At 40.7% G+C, this 22,441-nt stretch overlaps 1 protein-coding gene across 1 annotated transcript; it reads right to left on the reverse strand.

Annotated features, from left to right (window-relative positions):
- Window positions 1-1,080: 1,080 nt before the first annotated feature.
- Window positions 1,081-17,915, reverse strand: Mettl14 (methyltransferase like 14). The gene is made up of 11 exons (XM_021157474.2): window positions 17,712-17,915; window positions 15,562-15,650; window positions 14,722-14,809; window positions 12,684-12,764; window positions 12,257-12,344; window positions 8,253-8,343; window positions 6,866-7,007; window positions 6,084-6,176; window positions 5,159-5,275; window positions 3,928-4,138; window positions 1,081-2,355 (listed from the first exon to the last, which is right to left on the reverse strand). The coding sequence occupies exons 1-11, from the start codon at window positions 17,775-17,777 to the stop codon at window positions 2,051-2,053; spliced, it is 1,371 nt and encodes a 456-aa protein (XP_021013133.1). The 5' UTR covers window positions 17,778-17,915; the 3' UTR covers window positions 1,081-2,050.
- Between the last annotated feature and the right edge of the window lie 4,526 nt (window positions 17,916-22,441).

Raw genomic sequence — 22,441 nt, forward strand, 5'->3', positions numbered from 1 at the left:
GGGGCATAGGGGACTTTTAGGATAGCATTTGAAATGTAAATGAAGAAAATAATAATAATAACAACAATAAAAAGAATGGTTTCTGTATGTCAGTTCCCTGCTCATTAACCATTCCTCACCATCCTCTCTGACACTCGACTGTCCCTGTATTCCTAATACACACTACCTTTCCCATTTAGGCTACCATTAAATAAATAGCCAGACAGTTAGTTAAACCACTATTCTTTATCAATTTTGAAAAAGAACAAACAAAAGTTGGCTTTCAGACCTCTGAAGATGGTCATTCAGTGAAAACTATTTGGTCTGATGGAAGGGACATTCCTTAAAGCTCTAAAGAAGCCATCACTGAACAAATGGGAGTTCCTACCTTCACCTTACAGGTCAAATCTGGCCCATAGTTTTGCTTTTAGATAATTTATAATTACTGAAATTAAAAACACCATCACAGCAAATATTGTAACCACCTGTGATACCTAAAGGTTGTCTGTACTAGAAAGCACCAATTGGTTGGAGAGCCAAATTCATCAAGCATTTAAAGTGTAAGTCCTTCGAACCGTATGTTTCATGGCTGTCATGCCCATAACTGACCAGTAGAACAGAACAGCCACTCAAATGCAACCCAAGGGAGGAGTGTCACCTTAGGTTGGCCCCTTTTCATTTGGTAACAATAGTAACTGCATTTAAGGAAAACAAACTTAATTCAAAGGTTTAAATTTTTATTAGAAAAGTTATAGCAAAATAAAAAAGGAGTTACCCAGAACAATATTGGCATTATCTCATCTGGCATATCCAAATCCATCAAACAGGACTTAAGGTGTAGAAAGGCAATAGCACGAAGCTTCCCACAGCCAAGAGATCTGCCCATCAGCCCTGCGGCGACTTCTGCACCACATAGTTCTAATCAAAGGACACTGTAGTGCCTCTTCCACGCTGTATTCTTTTTTTTTTTTTTTTTTTTTGGTTTTTTGAGACAGGGTTTCTCTGTGTAGCCCTGGCTGTCCTGGAACTCACTTTGTAGACCAGGCTGGCNTCTGTGTAGCCCTGGCTGTCCTGGAACTCACTTTGTAGACCAGGCTGGCCTCGAACTCAGAAATCCGCCTGCTTCTGCCTCCCGAGTGCTGGGATCAAAGGCGTGCGCCACCATGCCTGGCATCCACGCTGTATTCTTAAGGGTTTTCTGGAATTGCTTTTACCTAAATTTTCTTTAGTAACAACTTTAAAGATGTCTGTCATTTCCTCATCATCAAGCATTTATTTTCTCAACCGTTTAAACCAGCCCCTCCCCCCAGCAAATCTGTTTTTGCCTTTGCTAAGAAATCTGAATTGTCTTAGAAGGTCAGCCCAAGTTCAGGTTCACACCACAGCCCTCCGACCTGGACACATACATGCCTTGTCTTGCTTCTGAAGACACATGGTCATGTGCCATCTGTAGCCGCTAATTTACATTATGGTAAGCTTTGGTTTTGTTTTGAAATATCCCATGCTCTGCCTGCCTCTTCCGTTACTACCCTGAGGACTGCAACCACCTCAGGTTCAGATCTGGAAGAAAGTGATTTCAGTTCCCCTCCCGAGTTCTCGGTACTCAAGTGATACTTCATGTTATTTTTTAGAATTTAAAAGTAAGGGGAAAAACTTCTCTTTTTAGTGTTTCAAGAAGAAAACATTAAAGGCCCAACACAGAGTGACCACCTCTCTAATTCTGTTCTACTCGGGTTCCCAGCCTCCTACTGCCGTGCAGCCACGACAAGGAAACACAGCACCCACTCCTGCCATACTCCTCTGAGATGCCGAAGCCTCTGCGCACCTATTTCCAAGAAGCCAAAGCCTTGACTGAAATCAGTCAAGTCAGGTCCGAGTGTTGCATACACATGACTCACCTTCCCTGAGCAAAAGTTCAGTCTGTGACAACTGTAAGTACCTGGGGTGGGGGTGGGTGGCTAAGATCTTTCTGGCAGCATGAGAAACTAAAGCAAAGTACAAGCTGGGAGTGAGCTCTGAAGCAAGGCTCCACTGTGATAAATATCAGAGGGGACACTGCTAAGTGTAAGAGCTACCGAGGTGTAAAGCCGCCTCTGTGCGTGCCTCCACGGCCCCCCCTAAAGCCACCTCTCTCTCCTCGGAAATTGGATCGGTTTCTTTCCCGACCACGGCCAGCAGATGTTCCCCCCCTTCCTCCACCTCTGGGAGCTCCACCCCCACGGTCAGACTTGGACTTGGGAGGAGGTGACTTCGGTCGAAGCCTCTCGATTTCCTCTGTACATCCAGTCAAGTATGAGTTGGGGGCGCTGAAATACGATGCGTATGTTTCTGCATTGTAGTTACTGTTTGTAAGCGTTGGTCCAACTGTGAGCCAGCCTGAAATAAAGGGGGAAAACAGAAAATATTTTCCATCTCCTTCCTCTTTTGGTGGTCCTTTAGGGGCTAGTTCAAATCCTTAACACACTCTCAAAGATGGCTCAGTTACACACACAGCCATCACCTCTGGTATAGAATATACAACATGCATGGTCCTATTGTAAAAGGCTCATATGCACACACCTTGTTTCTCGTTCTCGATTATAGCTTTTGTTACATATCATCCTTATTGTTCCTCATCTATGTATTATGTGGTTAAAATACCACTTATAAAAGATATTTTAATACACAATGTTTGGGTTGGGTTAATAAAGTATATACATATATCTTTCCTACTTATGAAAATGGGACGACTGTTTTTCTCATTTCTCATTTGAGGAAAAAATGTGCTTTTCTCTTATACAAATATCCTCAGTTCTTAGGTCCAGGAATCCTAGCACAGCCATGTTGCCCTCCTCATGCCATCTTTCCGTGGGCAATGGCTTTTCTCACAAGAAGATACACTCACAGCTAAGGCTATGAAAATAAATGCACACCACCATTAATAACTAAGCAAACAAAAGCACAATGAGGTATCATCCGCTGCAGTCAGAACGGCTATGATCCCAGGAAAAAGAACTAGTATGGCTGGAGAGGCTGAGGAAGGGGAGCTCCCACAGCTACTGATGGGAAGGTCGATCACAACACTTATATGGAACACATTACGGAGGCTCTCAAAGGACTAGAAAGAGGACTTCATACGATTCAGAGACCCTACGCCTGGGGTACATATCTAAAGGAACTAAAAGCAGTCTGTAGTACTATTCACACAAGCAGGCTATGGAAATGACCTAGGTGTCCACTGATGGAGGAATGGGTAAACTGAATGTCACACATATATTCTGTAAGTGACTGTAATGGGACTAGAAGGCTTTATGTTAACTGAAGTGAGTCAGGCAAAGAACACACACCACAAATCCTCGTTTACGGTAGAAACAAAACGTGCACGTGAAGGATGCAGAGACTGCAGCACTGGTTACAAAGGCCGGGTAAGAGCGAGGGGAAGAAGGCCGCAGACCAGACAGTGAGGAATCCAGGACATAGCAATCCACAGCTTAGCTGAGTAATAACTGAATACTTCAAAAAGCATAGATTTTAAATGTCCCCAATACAAAGGAGGTGACAGTCAACATTACCCTGGTGTTACTATACACAGGCATGGAAACATCACAATGTACCCCAAAATTCGGATAATTAGGAGGTGCCAAAAACTAAGTGGAGCAGGGAGGACTTTTAGGCAGAAAACGTTTCCAGTGTACTATTACAATGGTTGGACACACGATAACCAACTTATATAAATCCACAGACACCGCCAATGTCAACTCTAAGATCGATTATGGACTTTGTATGGTTATGTGAGAAACAATGATAATTCTTTGCCTTCTCAGTTTGCTAAGATAAAATTGCTCACATGTGAGCTAGAAAAAAGAGGAATTAAATACATAAGACTTCTATTTTACACAGGCTACGCCCTATAACTTAAAACCCACATCTCAAGGAAAAACCTGTCTTTTTTCACAACTGAGGTCTCACCTGGCCTGATAGTGCTATCTCTCCCAAAGAGATGAAGACGTCGTCTACCAAGACAAAAATGCTCTATTATATGAAAAATTTCTACTGGTTTTTCTATATTGCCAATCTCAGGTTCTTCTGTGATAATTAAGTCAATGTCAACATTAGCATGAATGAAGTCCCCGTCTGTGCTTCGCTTCACGGTTCCTTTGATCCCCATCAGGCAATGCTCCTATAACAAAGCACACCAATGGCTCTCATTACCACCAATCAGGATCTCACAGCAGTTACCAATTCTAAACAGTTCTAAAACAAGCTTTACTTCTATGGATTGTCGGGATATAGTTTAATGATAAAACTATGACAGGAAATCCTAGAAACTGCCAAGAAAATGGGAAAAACATTTTTCCCTTCTACAGTCACTCAAATACTTTTAAAATCCTACTTCACTTCCAACGCAGGTATGCAGGATTTCCCACACCACGTAATTTTGCACTTCCCACTGTAGTTCTGTTCCACATGGGTTCAGCTATGACCCCATCTACCCTCTCCACCTTCAGGTCATACACTTATCACCTATAATATATCAGCTATCAGTGTGGGGTTCCAATGGCCCTCCCGGGCTCACACAGTTAGGGCAGGTGCTTAAATACTCTAGCATGTTTACAAAAGGCCGACAGGAGGACACACTGGTGAGTAGGCTGCAGGGTAAAGAGGATGGGATTCGAGGCTGGCTCCAGGCACACGCTGTCATGTAAACGATCGAGTCCAAGGAAAACTTAGGAAGACAGATGCGCCCTCTAGTGGCTTCCTAAGTGTAATATGCAAAAGCTCTTTCAGCTTACACTAGTGAGACAGAGTCATATGCAGCAGAAGCCCTCAGTGGTTCTTGCATAGAAAGACAAGGTGAGAGCAGACAAGCATGACTCTAATGGTTAGCTACTGAATTCTGCTGTCATTTCTTCCTCCTAAGCGTACAGAAGGGAAGCTTCTGAGAGTCAGGTGTACCAGAGCATACCTAACTTGGAATTATGTCAGTTTACAAGATACAGAGAGGCACTGTCTAGCACAGTGTGCACTGGTCCAGCACTGCGAAGGAGACACTTTTACGGTCTCTCGGGTACACTTCTGTAATGCTCACACTACTTTACCAGCATAAAAGCACTGCTGCTGAAATAAATTTCACAGTATGCAGTAATATAGAAAAGTTTAAGAGAATAATAATAAAGAAAACAAGATAAAAAGACAGCACCTTTGTTCTCTGGAAAACTGCCTTGGGATCTAGAGTCTTTGTCTTTCCAGGATTGTTTTTATTGGTTTTAATCCAACAAATATCTTCACATCTTCTGTAACCCCACTTTCGCAAACACTAGAAATAATTTCAAAATTAAATCTTAAAAAAACAAAACAAAACAAAAACTTAATATAACCAGAATTAAGAAGTTTTATATAGCCACGTTTTTATTGGACCAAGAACAGGGTCACAGACAGAGGAGTTGGAGAAGGGACTGAAGCAGCTGAGGGGTTTGCAGCCCATGTAGGGAAGAAACAGTGTCAACAGGCTAGAACCTAGAGCTCCCGGGGACTAGATCACCAACCAAAGAGTACACATGGAGGGACTCATGGCTCTGGCCACATATGTGGCAGAGGATAGCCTTGTTGGACATCAGGAGGAGGAGCAGCCCTTGGTCCTGTTGGGATTTGATGCCCCAGTGAAGGGAATTCCAGGGTGGGAAGGTGGGTGGGTGGGGGAGCACCCTCACAGAGGCAGGGGTTGGGGTATGGGACAGGGGGACTCTGGAGGGGAGACCTGGAAAGGGGATAACATTTGAAATGTAAATAAAGAAAATATCCAATAAAAGAAATAAAATAAACTAGAATAAAAGTTTTATAGAGGGAAACCAACAATTTCAGAGCAGACACAAAAGAAATATAAGCATAATACAGATGTAAATACATCATTTAGATATTTGCATGTTACTTTTCTTGTCACTGTGACTAAATATCATATACAATGTTATATCACCTCAATGTGATATAATTCTTGGTATTTTTAAGTTGTCAATAAAATGAAGGAGGCAAAAGCACACTAATATAAAACATTTTATGTTCTTTTCCTAATTAACTTCAGAATCCACCTGAAGGAAAAAAAGAACAAAATACAAACAGCAACTTACTACTCTCCCAAGGTCCAGTCCTTCCCCAGAACCGCACCAGAGAAATATAAATGACCGAGGTGCTGCAATCTCGTCGATTTCTAACTTCATAATCTAGAAGAAGATCAAAATAATATAGCACCAAATGTGTTCCATTTATCCTAAATCCAAACAATAACTACTGAGACTCAATAGGGTCTCTACAAATGAATTCTTCAGATATTCTCGGAAATAGCATAGAAAATAAGCTCTATGCCTGAAATTATTTAGATATGCTGTTTGTTATTCTATCAACAATCAACACACATACATGTACAAAAAGACATATACATATACTTGTTTTCTTAGGCGTTCAAGAGAAAGCGTTCATAAAAAAGTACATTTACAGAATGATGGAACTTACTACAGAGCTACTAAAAGCAGAGTTAGTCAGAGGTTATAAGAGCCCAAAGTTCCTGACAAAGTGAAATGTCATATGCCTACAGCCACAGACAGTCTGGGGTGACTGAGGAAGGAGGACTTTTGTCCAGGTATCTGCACGACTCTTCGCTGACCTGTGAGGATTCCCAAGTCTCCTGCCTTCCCACGGTTCACACTTACTGCCCTCTAGTCCAGCCCTCATGCCACTCAGATGATCTCACTAACCTCATTAAAACCTTCAAAACCTTAATGGCTGTCAAACAGAAGACTAAGCTCCTAAGAAACCATGGCGAAGTGTACTCATAACCCCGCTTTCTAGACAAATAAGCGTGTACTCTCTGGGAGGTAAATACGCCATTACAGTGTGTAGCATTTCACCGTACATCATCCCAGGTCCAGCATTTCTCATTCGCAGTGATGCCAGTCTCTCTATAGTATTCTTCCAGAGGAGGCTCCAGGAGAATCACATCAAATTTGGGTGTCAATTCTCTGATGTCAAAGGCTTCTATGTCTGCTTGTAAGTACCTAATAAAAGGGGGAAAGGATTTTGAAATATCTCTGGTGGTAATGAAGGAAATTCATTACCCAATATTATTTGATAATTATTGCTAAACATTATTTTAAAGATAGTCCTGATCTAATTACTAGTTAGTTTTTTCTAGTACGTCTTTTGTTTACTGCAGACTTTATATCACTAATGTCTTCCTTAGGACATGGAGATATTTACAACAAAGGAAAAAAACACGTATACCCAGAATAAATTCTTCACTTATATTTACACTGAAAATCTACACTCATGCGATATCTAACCTATTTTAATTTTTATATTATATATTATTATGAAAAGAATATTATTATTTAATTAGGTTAGAAAAATGCCATCTAAGTTCCAAATTCCTCCTTTAGGAATTCAGAATTTCTAAATATGAACATGATTTCACTTTATTAGCTTGTTCATTAATAAAAAATATTTATATTAACAGTGTTTTTACACTACCTAATGAAAATTACTACTAGCCTTTGATTAAGTTATTTTCACACAGTATGAAAGTTTTAAGTTCAAGGATACTTTAGCAGAAAATATTTATTATTACTGGGGGTGGTGTACAGGCCACGATATTCATATGGTGGTCAGAGAGCAACTTTGTGCAGCGAGCTCTCTCCTTCCACCTCTATCCAGGCTGTGAGCTTTGAACTCAGATCATGAGGCATGCAGCCCTGGACAAGAAGCTTTCTCACAGCCGTCTATCTCACCAGACCCAATCCAAGATACTTTTTTCTTTTGTTTTTAAGGCTTGGGGGCTTTTAATGCTTAGACTGAAAAGTCACAAGCTATAATAAAGTCATCTTCATCTCTGAAGGCAAGGATTTTCCTGTCATCCAGCTCACAGGGAGAGCACCAGACGTTCCCCCAGAAAATTCTACTGAGTGGAGAGGGCCTGCCCAGGAAGTACAGTGATTCCCCAACGCTGAAGAAAAATACAAGACATGTATAGCAAAGCAATGCAGTTTTAAGTGTTCCCAGCCCCAGGCATTTGCAAGGCTGTTTCAAGAACCCCCAGCCCCAGAAGAGGGCATCTCTACTTTATAGACTGTGAGTCAGAATTCACAAGCCTCCTAAACTACCTAGAAAGTTCAATGACAAGCCACTATAAACTTAGCATCAGTTCCAAAATAATGTATTTTACTAAAAATAAGAAAGAATAAAATAATAGAGTAAACAGACTGATAATGTAAGTCAGAGTTAGAAAGAAAAGGCATTGAACTTACATGGGAGGAGTATTTGACTTAGCTATTAACTCATCCTTTAGTCTGATGAGTTCCCTAAGTTTAGGGTATTCTTCAAATCTGTCAGCTAAACCTAAGGAGGAAAAAATAGTCAATTCTCAACTTCAGTTCAACTGAGGTTAACACTATTGAATACAAAGCTATGAGTCTCCTTTGCCGTCACTTTAAGTTAGAATTAGTAGTTCACTTTTACTTGCTTTCCATACATAACACTGATAAGAAAATAAATGATATAAACACCTTAACTTAAAAACTAAAAGTATGGGGGCAGGGGAGACGGATCAGCTGTAAGAGCGCTGCTGCTCTTCCAAAGGACCCAAGTTTGGTTCTCAGCACTCGCATCGGATGGCTCATGACTTCCTGTAACTCCAGGTCCAGAGGATCTGACACCCTCTTCTGGCCTCTGAGGGCACATGCATTCATGTGAACACACTCAGGCATATACATCGAATTAAAAATAATAAATATACTTCGAAAAGCTCAAAGCCATTAACAGGAAGAGTAAAAATAGAAACAAATCATAAAGCCCCCTCAAGTGGTGATTTAGATCACATTTAAAATAAAAACATTTGAAGGCTGCAGAGCTGTCAGGTTTGAATACAACCATCAATCCCTTATCATCTACAAAACAGAAGGTAGAACTGCAGCTTTCTGAAATCTATCTTCCCTGATGATCTGATGAACAGATCTGTGGCATACTGTTTGGTACATGGGAATTTACAATCAGCCTTGTTCCTTGTTTCTTGGCATTAAGATCTTGGAAAAAGCAGAACTTTTTATCATGTTATCATAAAAAGTATTCAGTAACTTTTTTTTGTTTTGTATTTGATTTTTTGCTGCCACAACATAAGGCATTATAGTTAATTCAAATCTCCATTTAACTCACAATACATCAATACAACCTTTTCTCAATTTATAATAATTTTACATATATATATATATACATATATATATATGTATATATATATATATGTATTGGGAAAACAGGCATCTTAAGAAATGAGTTTATATTCAAATATAAGTATGTAATATATTCTAACTTTTTAATGCTATCTCTTATTCTACTTATAAAAACATTAAAATCTGAGCCTGGTGTGGTAGTTTATTTGTGTAATCTCAGCCACTGAACAGGCTGAAACCAAAGGATCTTAAGTTGGGGGCTTGCCTGGGCCACCAAGCAAGTTCACAGTCAGTCTAGGCAACATACGTAGACCCTGTCTCAAATGATAAAATAAAATAGGGCTTGACACTTGCTTAGCATACACAAGGGCCCTGTGTTCACGCCCTAGTACTAAGAAAAACAGTACATTAAAAATCACACTTAAATTAATTCTTCGGGAGTGATAATGCTTACAGATGACAAAATTTAATTATATCACATTTAAATTTTTGTGCTACAATGACACTATTAAAAATCTAAAAAGATAATTTAGCAAAATGAGAGATAATATTTATAAATCGTGTGTGTGTGTGTGTACAGAAAATACAGCTTTTTAAATTCAGTAAGAGAAAAAAGGTACAATATAAGCAAACTATTTGGTTGCTTCTTAAAAGATATTCTAAGTGGGCCAATATGTCTATAGGATGCTAAGCTTATTGTCAAGAAAATATAAATCAAAGCCTCAATAGAATATGGGCCTGATGGCAGAGACTTATAATCATTGGTCCTGACAGGCTAAGGCGAAAGGATGTTCACTTTAGGAGAAAGTTTTTAGACCAACTTGAGCTATACAATAACTTGGCTAACTTAAAAGCCAAAACCAAATCAAATCAAACTAAGACAAAAAACAACCAACCACAAGCAGATCCTGTGTACCCACCTATCTACAGTTAAGACCTTACTGACACCACCCACTCGGGACACAGGACTTGGGAGCATCAAGCTGGACCTGAGCTGGACCTGAGCTGGACGCTTCCTCCCTGGGGATTGGCCTCACAGTACTCAAAGGTGATATTCAAGCTGCCTGCCAAGAGAGAGGAGCAAAGGGCAGTGCTACCCAGCCTTAAAGCCTCTGAAACACAACAATGACTGGCTGACAACAACTCCCCAGTGGTACAGTAATGACCTGACATGCAGGGAATAACGAACAGCCATCTAGTTGGACTTAAGGCCTTCTTGCTAGGAGGGAATTCTTGCTTGCCTAGTACTGTAAACCTAGTCAACTACTGTGACCAGGGGTCACAGAGAGAGAACCCACTACTATCATTTTCCTAAACTAATATAATTTCTAGCTGTATTCTAAACTATCCTATACTCACAGGTAAGAGTGGCTTTCACCCCTATATCAAACGAACTTTTTTTAAACAAATGGAGACTATGACAGCGATCTACAACTGGTCAAATGGCAGAGAAGAGGGGACTAAGGGATGCCCAACTCCAACGGATATATCTACCATTACAGCTAAGGCTCCAACTCCAAAAAAAAAAAAAAAAATCATGGACAGCCAGAGGGTCAGCACACCTGGCCAGGCTGTTCACCTATGGTTCACCTACTGTTAGGCAATAGGGAAAGGTGCACCTGGGAAATCCCAACACTCTGGCTGCCTGACCAAGCCCAGCATAATGACAATACAGGCTGACGTGGACATGGGAGAGTCTACTTGGTACTTGGTACCCGTGCCTGAGACAGAAAGAATTAGTTTCCTCTAGAAGTGAGCTACCACTTATGTGCTTAGCTCTGGTCACAAGCACGTAAGAGCAACACTAAAGGACTACACATGCATATACTTAAAACAATGACTAAGGAGAACATGAGTGGGGGTTACAGGAGGAGCTTGAGGAGTGTATATACAGTGCTCGTAACTGAAGTTCTCAAATAAAACCATATTTTAAAAACACAGGGCTGGAGAGATGGCTCAGTGGTTAAGAACACTTGCTACTCTTGGAGAGGAAACATGTTCTTCCCAGCACCCATATGGTGGCTCACATCCATTACCAAATATGACTCCAGTACAGGGGGCCTGAAGCCCTCTTCTGGCCTTCAATGGCACCAGGCATGCAAGTAAATACACAGACACAAATGCACCAAACACTCCTGTCCATAAAATTAAAAAAAAAAAAAAATCACAACAACAACACAACAAACAACACCACCAAAACCAAACAAAAACCAAATCTACACTGCCATACTTAGCATTCACTGGAATGGCTATAGTAAAAACCATGGACAGTAACACAGAAGGTGGAGAGACTCGAATCTGCATACTTTACTCATAGGGAAGCAAAATGGCATGGCAGGTTTATAACCTTGGGGGTGGTACCGCCAAAAGTCAAACACAGAATCAACACACTTTAAAGAATTACATGACCCATCAATTCCATCCTCTGGTGTTTGTTAAAGAAAAATGAGTACATGTCATACATGAGTGCCTACAACAATCTATAACCACAAACCTAAGTGATTAAATAAAACCCATGTATATGTGCATATATTCACTTTCACGTGGTCTATTATTTGAGAATGAAAAGATGTACTGAATATGCTACAGTATTACCAACCCTTGAAAACACTGTGCTAAAGAAGCCATCACAAAAAGCCTCCTGTTATATATGAGTTCAATTACATGAAATGTCCAGGATGGCCAGACTTACAGAGAAAGAAAACAGATTCATGGTTACGCCCGAGGGAGGGGCAGGTTAGAGGAAGGAATGCGGTCCCACTGCTAAAGGGTACAGAGCTCCCTTTGAGAAGCAAGCGTTCTAAAACAGACTGCTAATGGTTGCTAAGAAGGCTCTGTATACATTCAAAGAACACTGAATTATATTCTTTTAATGGGTTAATTATAAGGTATATAAATTATGTTTTAAAAAAGTACAGAGAGGCAAAGCATTGTTTAAAGGCAAGGGAGGTAGACTAGAAACACTGAGACCCAAGGGTGAAAGTCAAGCCTGAAAAAGGTTTGGTTATAAATAATCTACAAAATGCATAAATCACATGCATGCAGCAACACTTTACAGCAGGATAGTCCAAAGAAAGCTGACGTACCTACATCCCTGATGAAATTCTGAGGTCTATGTCCAGTGTCTACAAAATGTTGGCAGTAATCATTATGGGGATTTAAGCTCTGCGTTCCCTAAAGAAATGGTCAAAATTAAATAAGCAGTTTGTACTCTTAAACACTGACTGTTAGGAAGCTGTACAAAGTATGAAATAAAAAAAAAGCACTAATATTTGAAAACACTAAAAATAACATTGAAAAACTAAAACATTATCAACAGATATTGATATGAATACACCATTATTATAAGCTAAATATCCAAATAATCAGAAGAATATTTTATGAGTAATTTAAGATCTTTGCTTTCATACATGGATCTCTCAAAAACTGGAAAAACTCCTAAAGAAAATGAGGTCCTTTACAGCACAGAGCTCAAATGTGAAAGCTCTAAGACCTGAAAACTCTTTATTTTACCTTAAGAAAGGTACTGGAATCTTTGTAAATCTCTTCTTCATATGGCAAATTTTCTTCCTCCTGTTGCATTTCCAGTTCATCCTTGAAAAGGGAAGATCAAGAAAAGATTTAAAATACACGCATATAGGTGTGGTAGTACTTCTTTAATGCCAGCACTCAGGAGGCAGAGGGAGACAGATGTCTGAGTTCAAGGCTAGCCTGGTCTACGGAGCAAGTTTCAGGATATATATGTTTTATATGTGTGTGCGTGTGTGTACACAGACAGACAGACAGACACACACACCATATACATATTCTTGTTTATTTAAATTACTGCATCTTAAGTGTGCTTTAATCCCCTCAGATATGTTTATATTAACACTGTGACTTATTTATTTTGTGGGTATCAGTGTTTTGCCCTCAGAAGTCAGAAGAAGGCCTCAGATCCCCTGGAACTGGAGTTACAGATGGTTGTCAGGCACCATGTGGGTGTAGAGAACTGAATTCAGGTACTCTGCAAGAGGTCATGGTATGAACACATGAGTGCTGGTACATATAGATAGGTGTTGGAAACCAAACTCAGGTTTTGCTAAGTGGGTAGGGTGCTGGGAAGGGGTTATACGGTGTGATGGTTTGTATATGCTCGGCCTAGGAGGTGGCACTTTTAGAAGATGTGGCCCTATTGGAGTAACTGTGGCCTTGTTGGATGGAGTAGGTGTGTCACTGTGGGTGTGGGCTTAAGACCCTCACCCTGGCTGCCTGAAAACCAGTGTTCTGCTAGCAGCCTTCAGATGAAGATGTAGAACTCTCAGCTGCAGGGAAAGAAAACACACCAAAACCTTTATACAGCTGTGAACCTCATCATGTAACAACAACTGGCCTGGCTAGGTATGCATATGGTGCAATTATGGCATGAATATTATGAGGGTAAACAACCAATTTCTGACTGAAATCAAGGCCTACTCCACAAGAGGAAATGAAAGTCTGCTACTGTAAATCTGACCATGACTTAATGTCTGGGGAGCACATAAACCCCACAGATGAACCAAGTGGACACCGTATCAAACTGCCCTCTAAATAGGTTATTTCTACACTCATAGATTAGTGTAGCTCTCACTATCATTAAAGAAACTTCTTTGTGTAGTTAATGGCAGTTAATACAGACTCAACTGATCTAAGTGTAGTGTCCGTAGAATACTCAGTCATAAATGGACATCTATATTACAGCCTGCCCCCAAGGCTTAGGGAACATAGGAGAAAAGGGGAGAGGGGTAACAAGCCTATAAGAGACAGAGGTTGTAGAGGGTCTAGATGAATCAGTATCTTCCGGACATGACAAGACTGCTATATCCATGAACTTACAACAGTTCTGGTGGCTTACAAAAGATCAAGCTACTCAGCACTCTACCGTAGAAGGTAGGGGAAAGGGCTCCTGAGTCCCCCTATCCCTAGCTGAGGAACTATTAAGAGCTGAGTGCTACTTTGTTAGGGAGGACCCTGTCTTTAGGGATATGGTTCCTGGTAGATAACCATGACCCAGTGAATAGCTGCTACACACTGTCTATGGGCAGCACACATTAGGCTCTGGGTTCTAAAGAATTAATACAAGATTCTGTTTTGAAAAGTCAGGTTTAGCTTGGGTTCCTTTGGCAATGGTTATACAGCTGCTGTGGAGCCCTGAGCTGTCAAGATGCTTTAATTATTCTATCTTGTGCTGTTAATAGAACAACCCCACTCAAAAGTGACTGTCACGGCCTCCCAAAACCTACTACAATCCTACTGCTTAAAGTTTATAATATATGCATCTTTTTGATGTTCTGAGAGAGTATTATTGCCAATATTTACCAATAGCTACACTGTGCTTTATATAAATAATCATATGTAAGTCACATACACTTACATAAAGTGAGCAAACTGATGCAGGTCTTTAACTGAAAACATAAACGTTACTTATAAGGAGTTTAGCACATCTTAACATGCAGCCCTCTAAATGAGATGAATCTATTAGAATGATTAGTTTTTTTCTCAGCCATGCATAAAACCTCTCATTTCCACTTGCCTTATATTCTTCTACTTTGTCTTCATCAGTCTCTCCTTCATCCAGACACTTCCGTTTTGAGTTTGGAGCAGATGTATCATAGGAAGCCCTGAAAATTAAACCGCAGCTATCTCACCAGAGAATACAAAAGGTGTACATGGGTCTGCCTGTATTATTAACAAGTTATAGAAACAAAGCCAAATGTTTCCTGATTAAGTATCTATTTACTCAGCTTACAACACAGCCAAGAGTCAGAGGCAATAATCTGTAGCTTTATTTATAAGCAAGCAGCCAAGTGAAGAAATAAGCGAGTATGAAGACTGTATGAAAGAAACTTTGAAATCATGTATCATTTATACTAGTTTACATATATTTTATACTAGCTAAACTGATACAACTGATAACCTAGAAAATTAAAATTACAAAATGTTTTTTGAATTATCAGATAAATACTACTTTTGAAATATATTTTCTTAAAATTATGATTCGACATTATTTATAATATGTAAGCTAATTCTTAGTGTAACACTTCACTTCCACCCACTTTATAAATAGGAACCCAGTGTTCTCAGAAAATATTTCATAATTTCAACCTGACATTAAAAACTGTTTCCAAAATTTCCATTTTCAGTTTTCTTAAGAACACACTCGAATCTACAACTGCTTATTAAAAATCAACCCTTTATGGGAGATTCCAGTTCTCAAGAGGTTAAGGCAGAGGTGCTCCAAGTTTGAGGCCAACATGGGCTATATAGCATGAGTGTCTCATTCCCCCGAAGATCCCCCATAAGTCACAAGAGAAACTGAAACAAATGATCTTTTCCCACCGTGAACCCGCACTAGCAAGGTTACTCCGCATACCTGCAGGTCTCTCTGGTTTCAGCAATCTCCCTCTGTTCATCTTTGCTATTTAACACAGCACCAATGCTGTCCGCACTCTCAGCTCCCAACTAGGAAGCAAAAACCCAAAGTTAGGTCACAACGCATTGTTCACAAGCCCAACGTGTGTTGCTAATTCCAACAAATCAAGTATTTTATAAAAGCAACACCTCCCTTAGCACACTATCAATAGGCTTGCAAGACCAACTGTGAGTGAACGGTAAGAAAATCATGTTAATTAAGAATGACTTTGTCAGCTGGAAAGTATTTTACGCATTTGGTTAAATTTGAAATTAGGATGATTTCCCTGTACCCAATGGTGAATGAAATACAAGTTGGCATTAGTAGCAATAACACAGAAAGCAAAGCCTTCATGTGAACCACTTTATGTACTACATGTATCTCCTGCTCTCATTGAGATGCACTCAGCTTCATTAAAGCTAAGCTTTTAATAAAATCTACTAACAGCTTAAACCCAGTAATGACAACTGTAAGTGGCCGCTGGAGGAATTCTGTCGAATGCAATAAATGTAGACAAAGGCTGAGCTGAATAGAGCCGATTCACAGAAAACCTTCCAAGTCAGACTAAGGACACAGGACAGCAGGAGGAACTCTGCAGTATTAGGTACAAAAACGGCATAAGAAAATCTGCAGTTAGTGGTCCCATTAGCTCCACAGCAAGAAGGTATTCAAAATATCAGTGCTGCCAATTAGCAGCATAAACAACAAAATACTCTGCACCACTTCACATGGCTGCCCTCATTTCTTCGGTGAAAACTCTCTTCCAATAATGAAATGCTCATCAGTTTCACCTCCTCCAGAAAAATCTTCTCGACTTCTTGGTCAGAGGAGAGAACACTCACTTCCTATAGTTAGAACATTGTCTGATTCTCTATTTGCAATTCTCATCTCAGAATACGAGTCATTCCTTCAGAAAGTTCTCTGAGGAACCCAAGATTTAGCAATGAGAAATGACAGCACTCTACCTTAATCACTGAGCCGCCTCTCTCTCTAGCCCACCTTCACATTCTCGAGACTGGGTTTGAAGGAAGTTTGTATTATTTTCTTGAGCTCCTGGTGAAAAACTCATTGGAAATCTAAAATTTACTCACTCAAGCTTTGAGCATTTCCCTCCATTACTTGTATTGATTTGTATGGTATAATGAAAACAGCCTGAGATTTTAAGTAAAACAACTTGTAGTATGTATTCCCTGCATGTATGGTCTATTAAATGGCAAGCACTTACATCTTCACTCACTAGCTTCAATGAAAGTGAAAGGTTTGAAAAGTAATCTTTAGAGAGAGGAATCTTAGAGAATTCTCTGGTGAGGGCTGGCTAGGGAAAACGTTAAAATTTGGAAACCTAGTCCTAATGTAATAGTGAACGTAACACCTCCTGTCTCTAATAAATTACTAAGTAAGGATTCAAACGTTTGGTTGAAGACAGATTGTGTTTCAAGTGCAGAATCTAAAATTTGCTCTAACTTAGGTTGCTTCCAATGAGTCTTTCGACAGGATCTCAAGAAAATAATCAAACTTCCTTCAAAACCAATCTCAAGAATTCGAAGCTGGGCTAGAGATGGCTCAAAGATTAAGAACACGCACTGCTCTTCCAAAGGATCTGAGTTCAAGTCCCAAGCACCCACACCAGGAGGCTCACAACTACCTGTAGTTCCAGCTCCAGAAAGATCCAACACCTCTGGCACTGTGCTCACGTGCACATATATATACACACAGAGAGAGACAAACCCCACATAATTTAAAATAAAAACGAATCTTAAAGAAATGAATCTGAAGCTGACTTGGGAGAAAGGCAAGACATGAAACACTGCTTCAACAGGGACGGTGAAATGTAGGGGCTAAAACTGCCACTTGCTCTTGTGGCAACTATTAGCACTCCACTCATCGACAATTCCCAAGTCCGTGCCCGACACGGTGGGTCCAGAAAGCCCAAGCCTGGCAGCCGTTGGTTTTCTACGTAATGACTCTGACAGGCACTCCAGGAGACTAGGGAATAAAAGTCCCGGGACAAAGACCTTGACAGATGCTGATGTGAGAGTTCACCAAAAAAAAAAAAAAAAAAAGAGGCGGCCGCGCACGCGCACTAATGCCCCCTCCCACCCGCCGCACACCTGCTGAGCAAGGAGCTGCCGCCGTAACTTCTGCCGCTCCCGGATCTCCTGCAGGCGGCTGTCCATGCCCCAGCTCCCGCTGCTCACCACCCCGACAGACTCCGCGCCCGCCAAAATGCAAATCCGCCTGCCAAACCAGGAAACACCGGGTCCCGCCCCGCAGAGATTCTGACCCGGAGACTTTCACGTCCCTCAGAAGGGGGTTTCCGGCGCGCCTAAAACAGGCTATGCCCGGACAGGAAGTCCCGCCTCCAGGACGCCGAAGTTATGGTGTCACACGACAAGACCCAATGGGGATGCAGTGGTGGTTGAGGGCGGGGAGCCGCTTTTGGCTCTCTTGTTGGCGCTTTAAAGTCTTTCCTGGAGGGTTAGGCTCGGTTTTTTTTTGTTTTGTTTTGTTTTTTTTCTTTCCCTGCTCATAAAAGAAGTTTTTCTTTTTCCCGTTAACCAATTGCCCTCCTGCCAGTCCTGGCTTTTTAACTTTTGAGGGATGCTTGTGGGTTTCTTTCACTGCAATACTGACCGGCTTGTGAAGGACTGGATCGCCGCTCAGTAACCTTGGCAAGTTAGCGAGCTTTTGTAAAAGAACAGAAAGAGGGTCTTGGGGGCTGAGGCGGGAGGACCCAGGAGTTTGGAGCCTAGGCTATGTAATGAAATCCTGTCATTCACTCATTTACATATAAATACATACATACATACATACATACATACATACATACATGCAAGCAAACATAGCGGTAGTTACGTAGTGAAACCCTGGCATTCATAAACACATAAACAGAGCGGGCAGCGGTAGCAAAAGCCTTTAATTCCAGCACCCGAGAGACAGAGGCAGGCAGTTCTCTGAGTTCGAGGCCAGCCTGGTCTACAGAGCAAATTCCAGGGCAGCCAGACCTACACAGAGAAACCCCATCCAAAAAACAACAATCAAGCAAAAAATTCCTTGCCTGATAGTAGAATTATATGACAAAAACGTTAATTTTCAAAAAGTCTTCTGTAAATTATTTTGACTATATAGTGTTAAAGTATATCTCTCTCAGACTCAGCTATATTATTTGATAATTATGACTGCCGGGACTAGACGTTTATTCACTGAGCATTTCTTATAGCAAGTACTGTGCTGGGCTCTGGAGTCTACAAAGGCTCAAAGATCAAAAAATATATAAACATGCCAGCTCCTTCCTTCTGTCCCATCAGCTCTAGGCTGTGTAGTTATTCCAATACATGTTATCCATTTAAAATAACTATGTGAACTGGGATCTCCTGCATGAAGCGGGGCTGAAAACCAGTGGATCCATACTATCTTACAGTATTTATGAAGCCAATGGGATCCATCAGAGAATGTTGGATTTTTTACAAAGGGATATGACTTTTAAAATCTCCCCACCACTGAAGTTTTAAAAAATTAGACTGCATCAGTACACCTGTAGATTCTGACATGCCTATTTGTACATCCGTTCATCTCAGGGTAAGGGTCACAAGTGTGTGCGAGTGGGATAAGAGGGAGATGAAAATGAAGCCCATATGTAATTCAGACTCTTTGGGGAAGCAATTCCATTTGTAGGCAATTTGTTTAAAAGACTGATGATTCATGCAATTTGCACTGCTGCCTCCAAGCCCCTGAGGAATGGTAGCTCCAAACCTGTATATCCAGCTGCCTATTGCATACCTTAGATATTGTATACCTTAGAACACTTCCCATCATTTCTTACATGTGTTAATTTCTTCCAAAAATATGTGATGAAAGTTAATTCCCAACATCAGAAGGTGTGACTTTTAAACATGATTTTAAATTTTTCCTCTTCGACAGTTTTATATATGCATTAAGTTCATTTGGATTATTGTAACCCTCCTCCTTCTAGTCTTCTCCACACTCCTATTGCTCACCCCACATGTCCCTTACCCATATTCATGTCTATAGGATTATTTACTTGTTTTGGTTTGCTGGTTGGTGATTTGTCTATCTAGATTTGTTCTGTTTTGAAACCCACTGAGTTTAACTCATATTTAACTTATATATAAGACAATGGGTTTGGAACAATCCGCTGGGGCCTGTTGAGCTTCTCAGTAGGTACATAACTAGAAACAGTGACTGTCCCTTGCCCATAATCTGTTGATACAGCCAGTAGCTCATTAGGAGAGTAGGGCCCCATGAGCCCTTCCCCAATCCATGATTGACTGTTGATAGACTCAGTTTTGTGTGGGCTCACTACAGTCACTACAGGCTGTGAAGTTATGACTTCATTGGCTGTGCCATGCCCAGAAATCATGCCCTATCTCCAGGCCTTTCATTCTTTCTGTTCTCCTTTCTCAGTGATCCCTGTGGCTTGAGGAGTAGCATGAGTGTTCTAATTAGAGCCAAACACTCAAGAGTCACGTATTCTCAGCACCTTGAGCCATCATGACTCTCCACCTTGAAAGGAGAAGGCACTTGTAAGAAGTGATTGCGTCATGAGGATGCCACATTCTTGGATAGATTCATTGCTTTTTATAAAGGGGTTTGATGGAAAATGTTATCTCTTTCTTGCATTTCTGCCTTCTCCCATATTGGTAGTTTGAAAGTCAAGGGCTCCCTTATTGGGAGATGTGGCCTTATTGGAGTAGGTGTGGCATTGTTGGAGGAAGTCTTAGTCAGGTCCTGGTGCCTGCAGAATGGATGTAGAAATCTCTGCTTTCTCTCCCATTCCAGATCTGCCTGAACCATGATTTCCACCATGAGAGTAGTGGACTAAACCTCTGAAACTGTAAACCAGCCCCAATTAAATGTTTTCTTTTACAAGAGTTGCTGTGGTCATAGTGTCTTCTTAACAGCAATAAAAACCCTAACTAAAACAGAAGTTGGTACCAGGGGCTGGGGTATTGCTGTGACATATCTGACCATGTTTTGTTTAGAGAAATGTGGACTTCAGATTTAAAAAGCAGCTGAGGAGTCTTCAGCCCTATAGGAGGAACAACAATATGAACTAACCAGTACCCCCAGAGCTCGTGGCTCTAGCTGCATATGTAGCAGCTAGTCGGCCATCAATGGGAGGAGAGGCCCTTGGTCTTGCGAAGATTCTATGCCCCAGTATAGGGGAATGCCAGGGCCAGGAAGTGGGAGTGGGTGGGTTGGGGAGCAGGGAGTAGGGGAGGAGATAGGGGATTTTCAGAGAGGAAACTAGGAAAGGGGATAGCACTTGAAATGTAAATGAAGAAATCATCTAATTAAAAAAAGAGACTTTTCCCTCACTCTAAATAAATAAATAAATAAGTAAAGCAGCTGAATGCTTTAAGCAGAATTTATGGGCCATAATCGTAGGAAAATGGAAGACAGTGGTGCTGAGGGTGATTTAAGCTGTGGGGGCCTTGGCTTGAGGTATTTCAGAGAAGAGCAGATGTATGTGGCCTAGGAACTATTCTTGTGATGTTTTGGTAAAGAATGTGGCTGCTTTTTACCCTTTTCCAAAAAGTCTACCTGAAGCTAAAGTAAAGAGATTTTGGATATTTTAAAGAGACTGAAATTTTAATGTGTTTGAATTTATAAAAGACTGTGGGGCATGCTTACATTTATTTTTAAATTTATGTTTATTTATGGTTTTAATGTGTGATCTTGAGACTGAATAAGGAAGTAACGGTGTGGCTTAATAATGATGTGTTTGTGTGTCAAGCTGACAAGGGGTCAGTTGTGCTGTCTAATCTTATGTAATCTTGACATACAAACCAGAGTTATCTGAAAGGAAGGAACCTGAATTGAGAAAATGCCTCCATAAGATCTGAGCTTTAAGGCATTTTCTTAACTAGTCATTGATGGCAAGGGACCAGCCCATTGTGGGTAGTTCCATCCCTAGGTTCTATAAGGAAGCAGGCTGAGTTAGCCATGGGGAGCAGACGAGTAAGCAGCTCCCTCCATGGTCTCTGCATCAGCTCCTGCCTCCATTTTTTCTCTCTCTGCATTCCTGTGCTGAATTCCATCAATGATGAGCAGCAATATAGAAGTGTAAGTCAAATAAACCCTTTCCTCCTGATCTTCTTTTTGGCCATTTTTTCCCCACAGCAACAGAAGCTGTAACTAAGACAAATATGATGTTTCTACCCTCTGGAAGATGCAGTTTTCAAGTTACCATATTAATAACCAACAAAAAATACAGGCTGCATTGCAATCTTTGCTTTCCTAGCTTTTAGAACTGTGAGAAATAAATTACTGTTATGTAAGTTTCCCAGCCTGTTACTTCCACACAGAATTAAACAATATTAATACAAATATGAGCTAAATGTAGTGGTTATTCTTACTCTCAAAAGATATCAATTCTATTCCCCCCAACATTTCCTATTTCAAATAATGAGATTAATAACACATCATTGTCTAAATGAGAAGCACTCCAATTTCCATTGGCCTCTGTATCTGTTCTGTGTAGTGCACACACACACACACACACACACACACACACACACACAGAGAGAGAGAGAGAGAGAGAGAGATTAATTTTTCCTATTATAACCTGATATTGATCCTGTTTCATATCTTTTTAAAAGTTATTTATTTACATCTCAAATGCTGCCCCCTCCTGGTCCCCCCTTGAAGAGTTCCTCCCCACCCCTCCCCTTCACCTCTGAGAGGGCAGTTCTCCCATGTCCCCCCCAATCCTAGGGGTCCAGGTTAGTTGATGCTGCTGATCTTCCTTGGGGTCACCATCTCCTCGAGGGCCTTCTGTCCTTCTAACTCTTCCACAGAATCCCTGAATTCTGTCTAG

Source organism: Mus caroli, chromosome 3 (genome assembly GCF_900094665.2).
Source record: "Mus caroli chromosome 3, CAROLI_EIJ_v1.1, whole genome shotgun sequence".
Taxonomy (NCBI): Eukaryota; Metazoa; Chordata; class Mammalia; order Rodentia; family Muridae; genus Mus; species Mus caroli.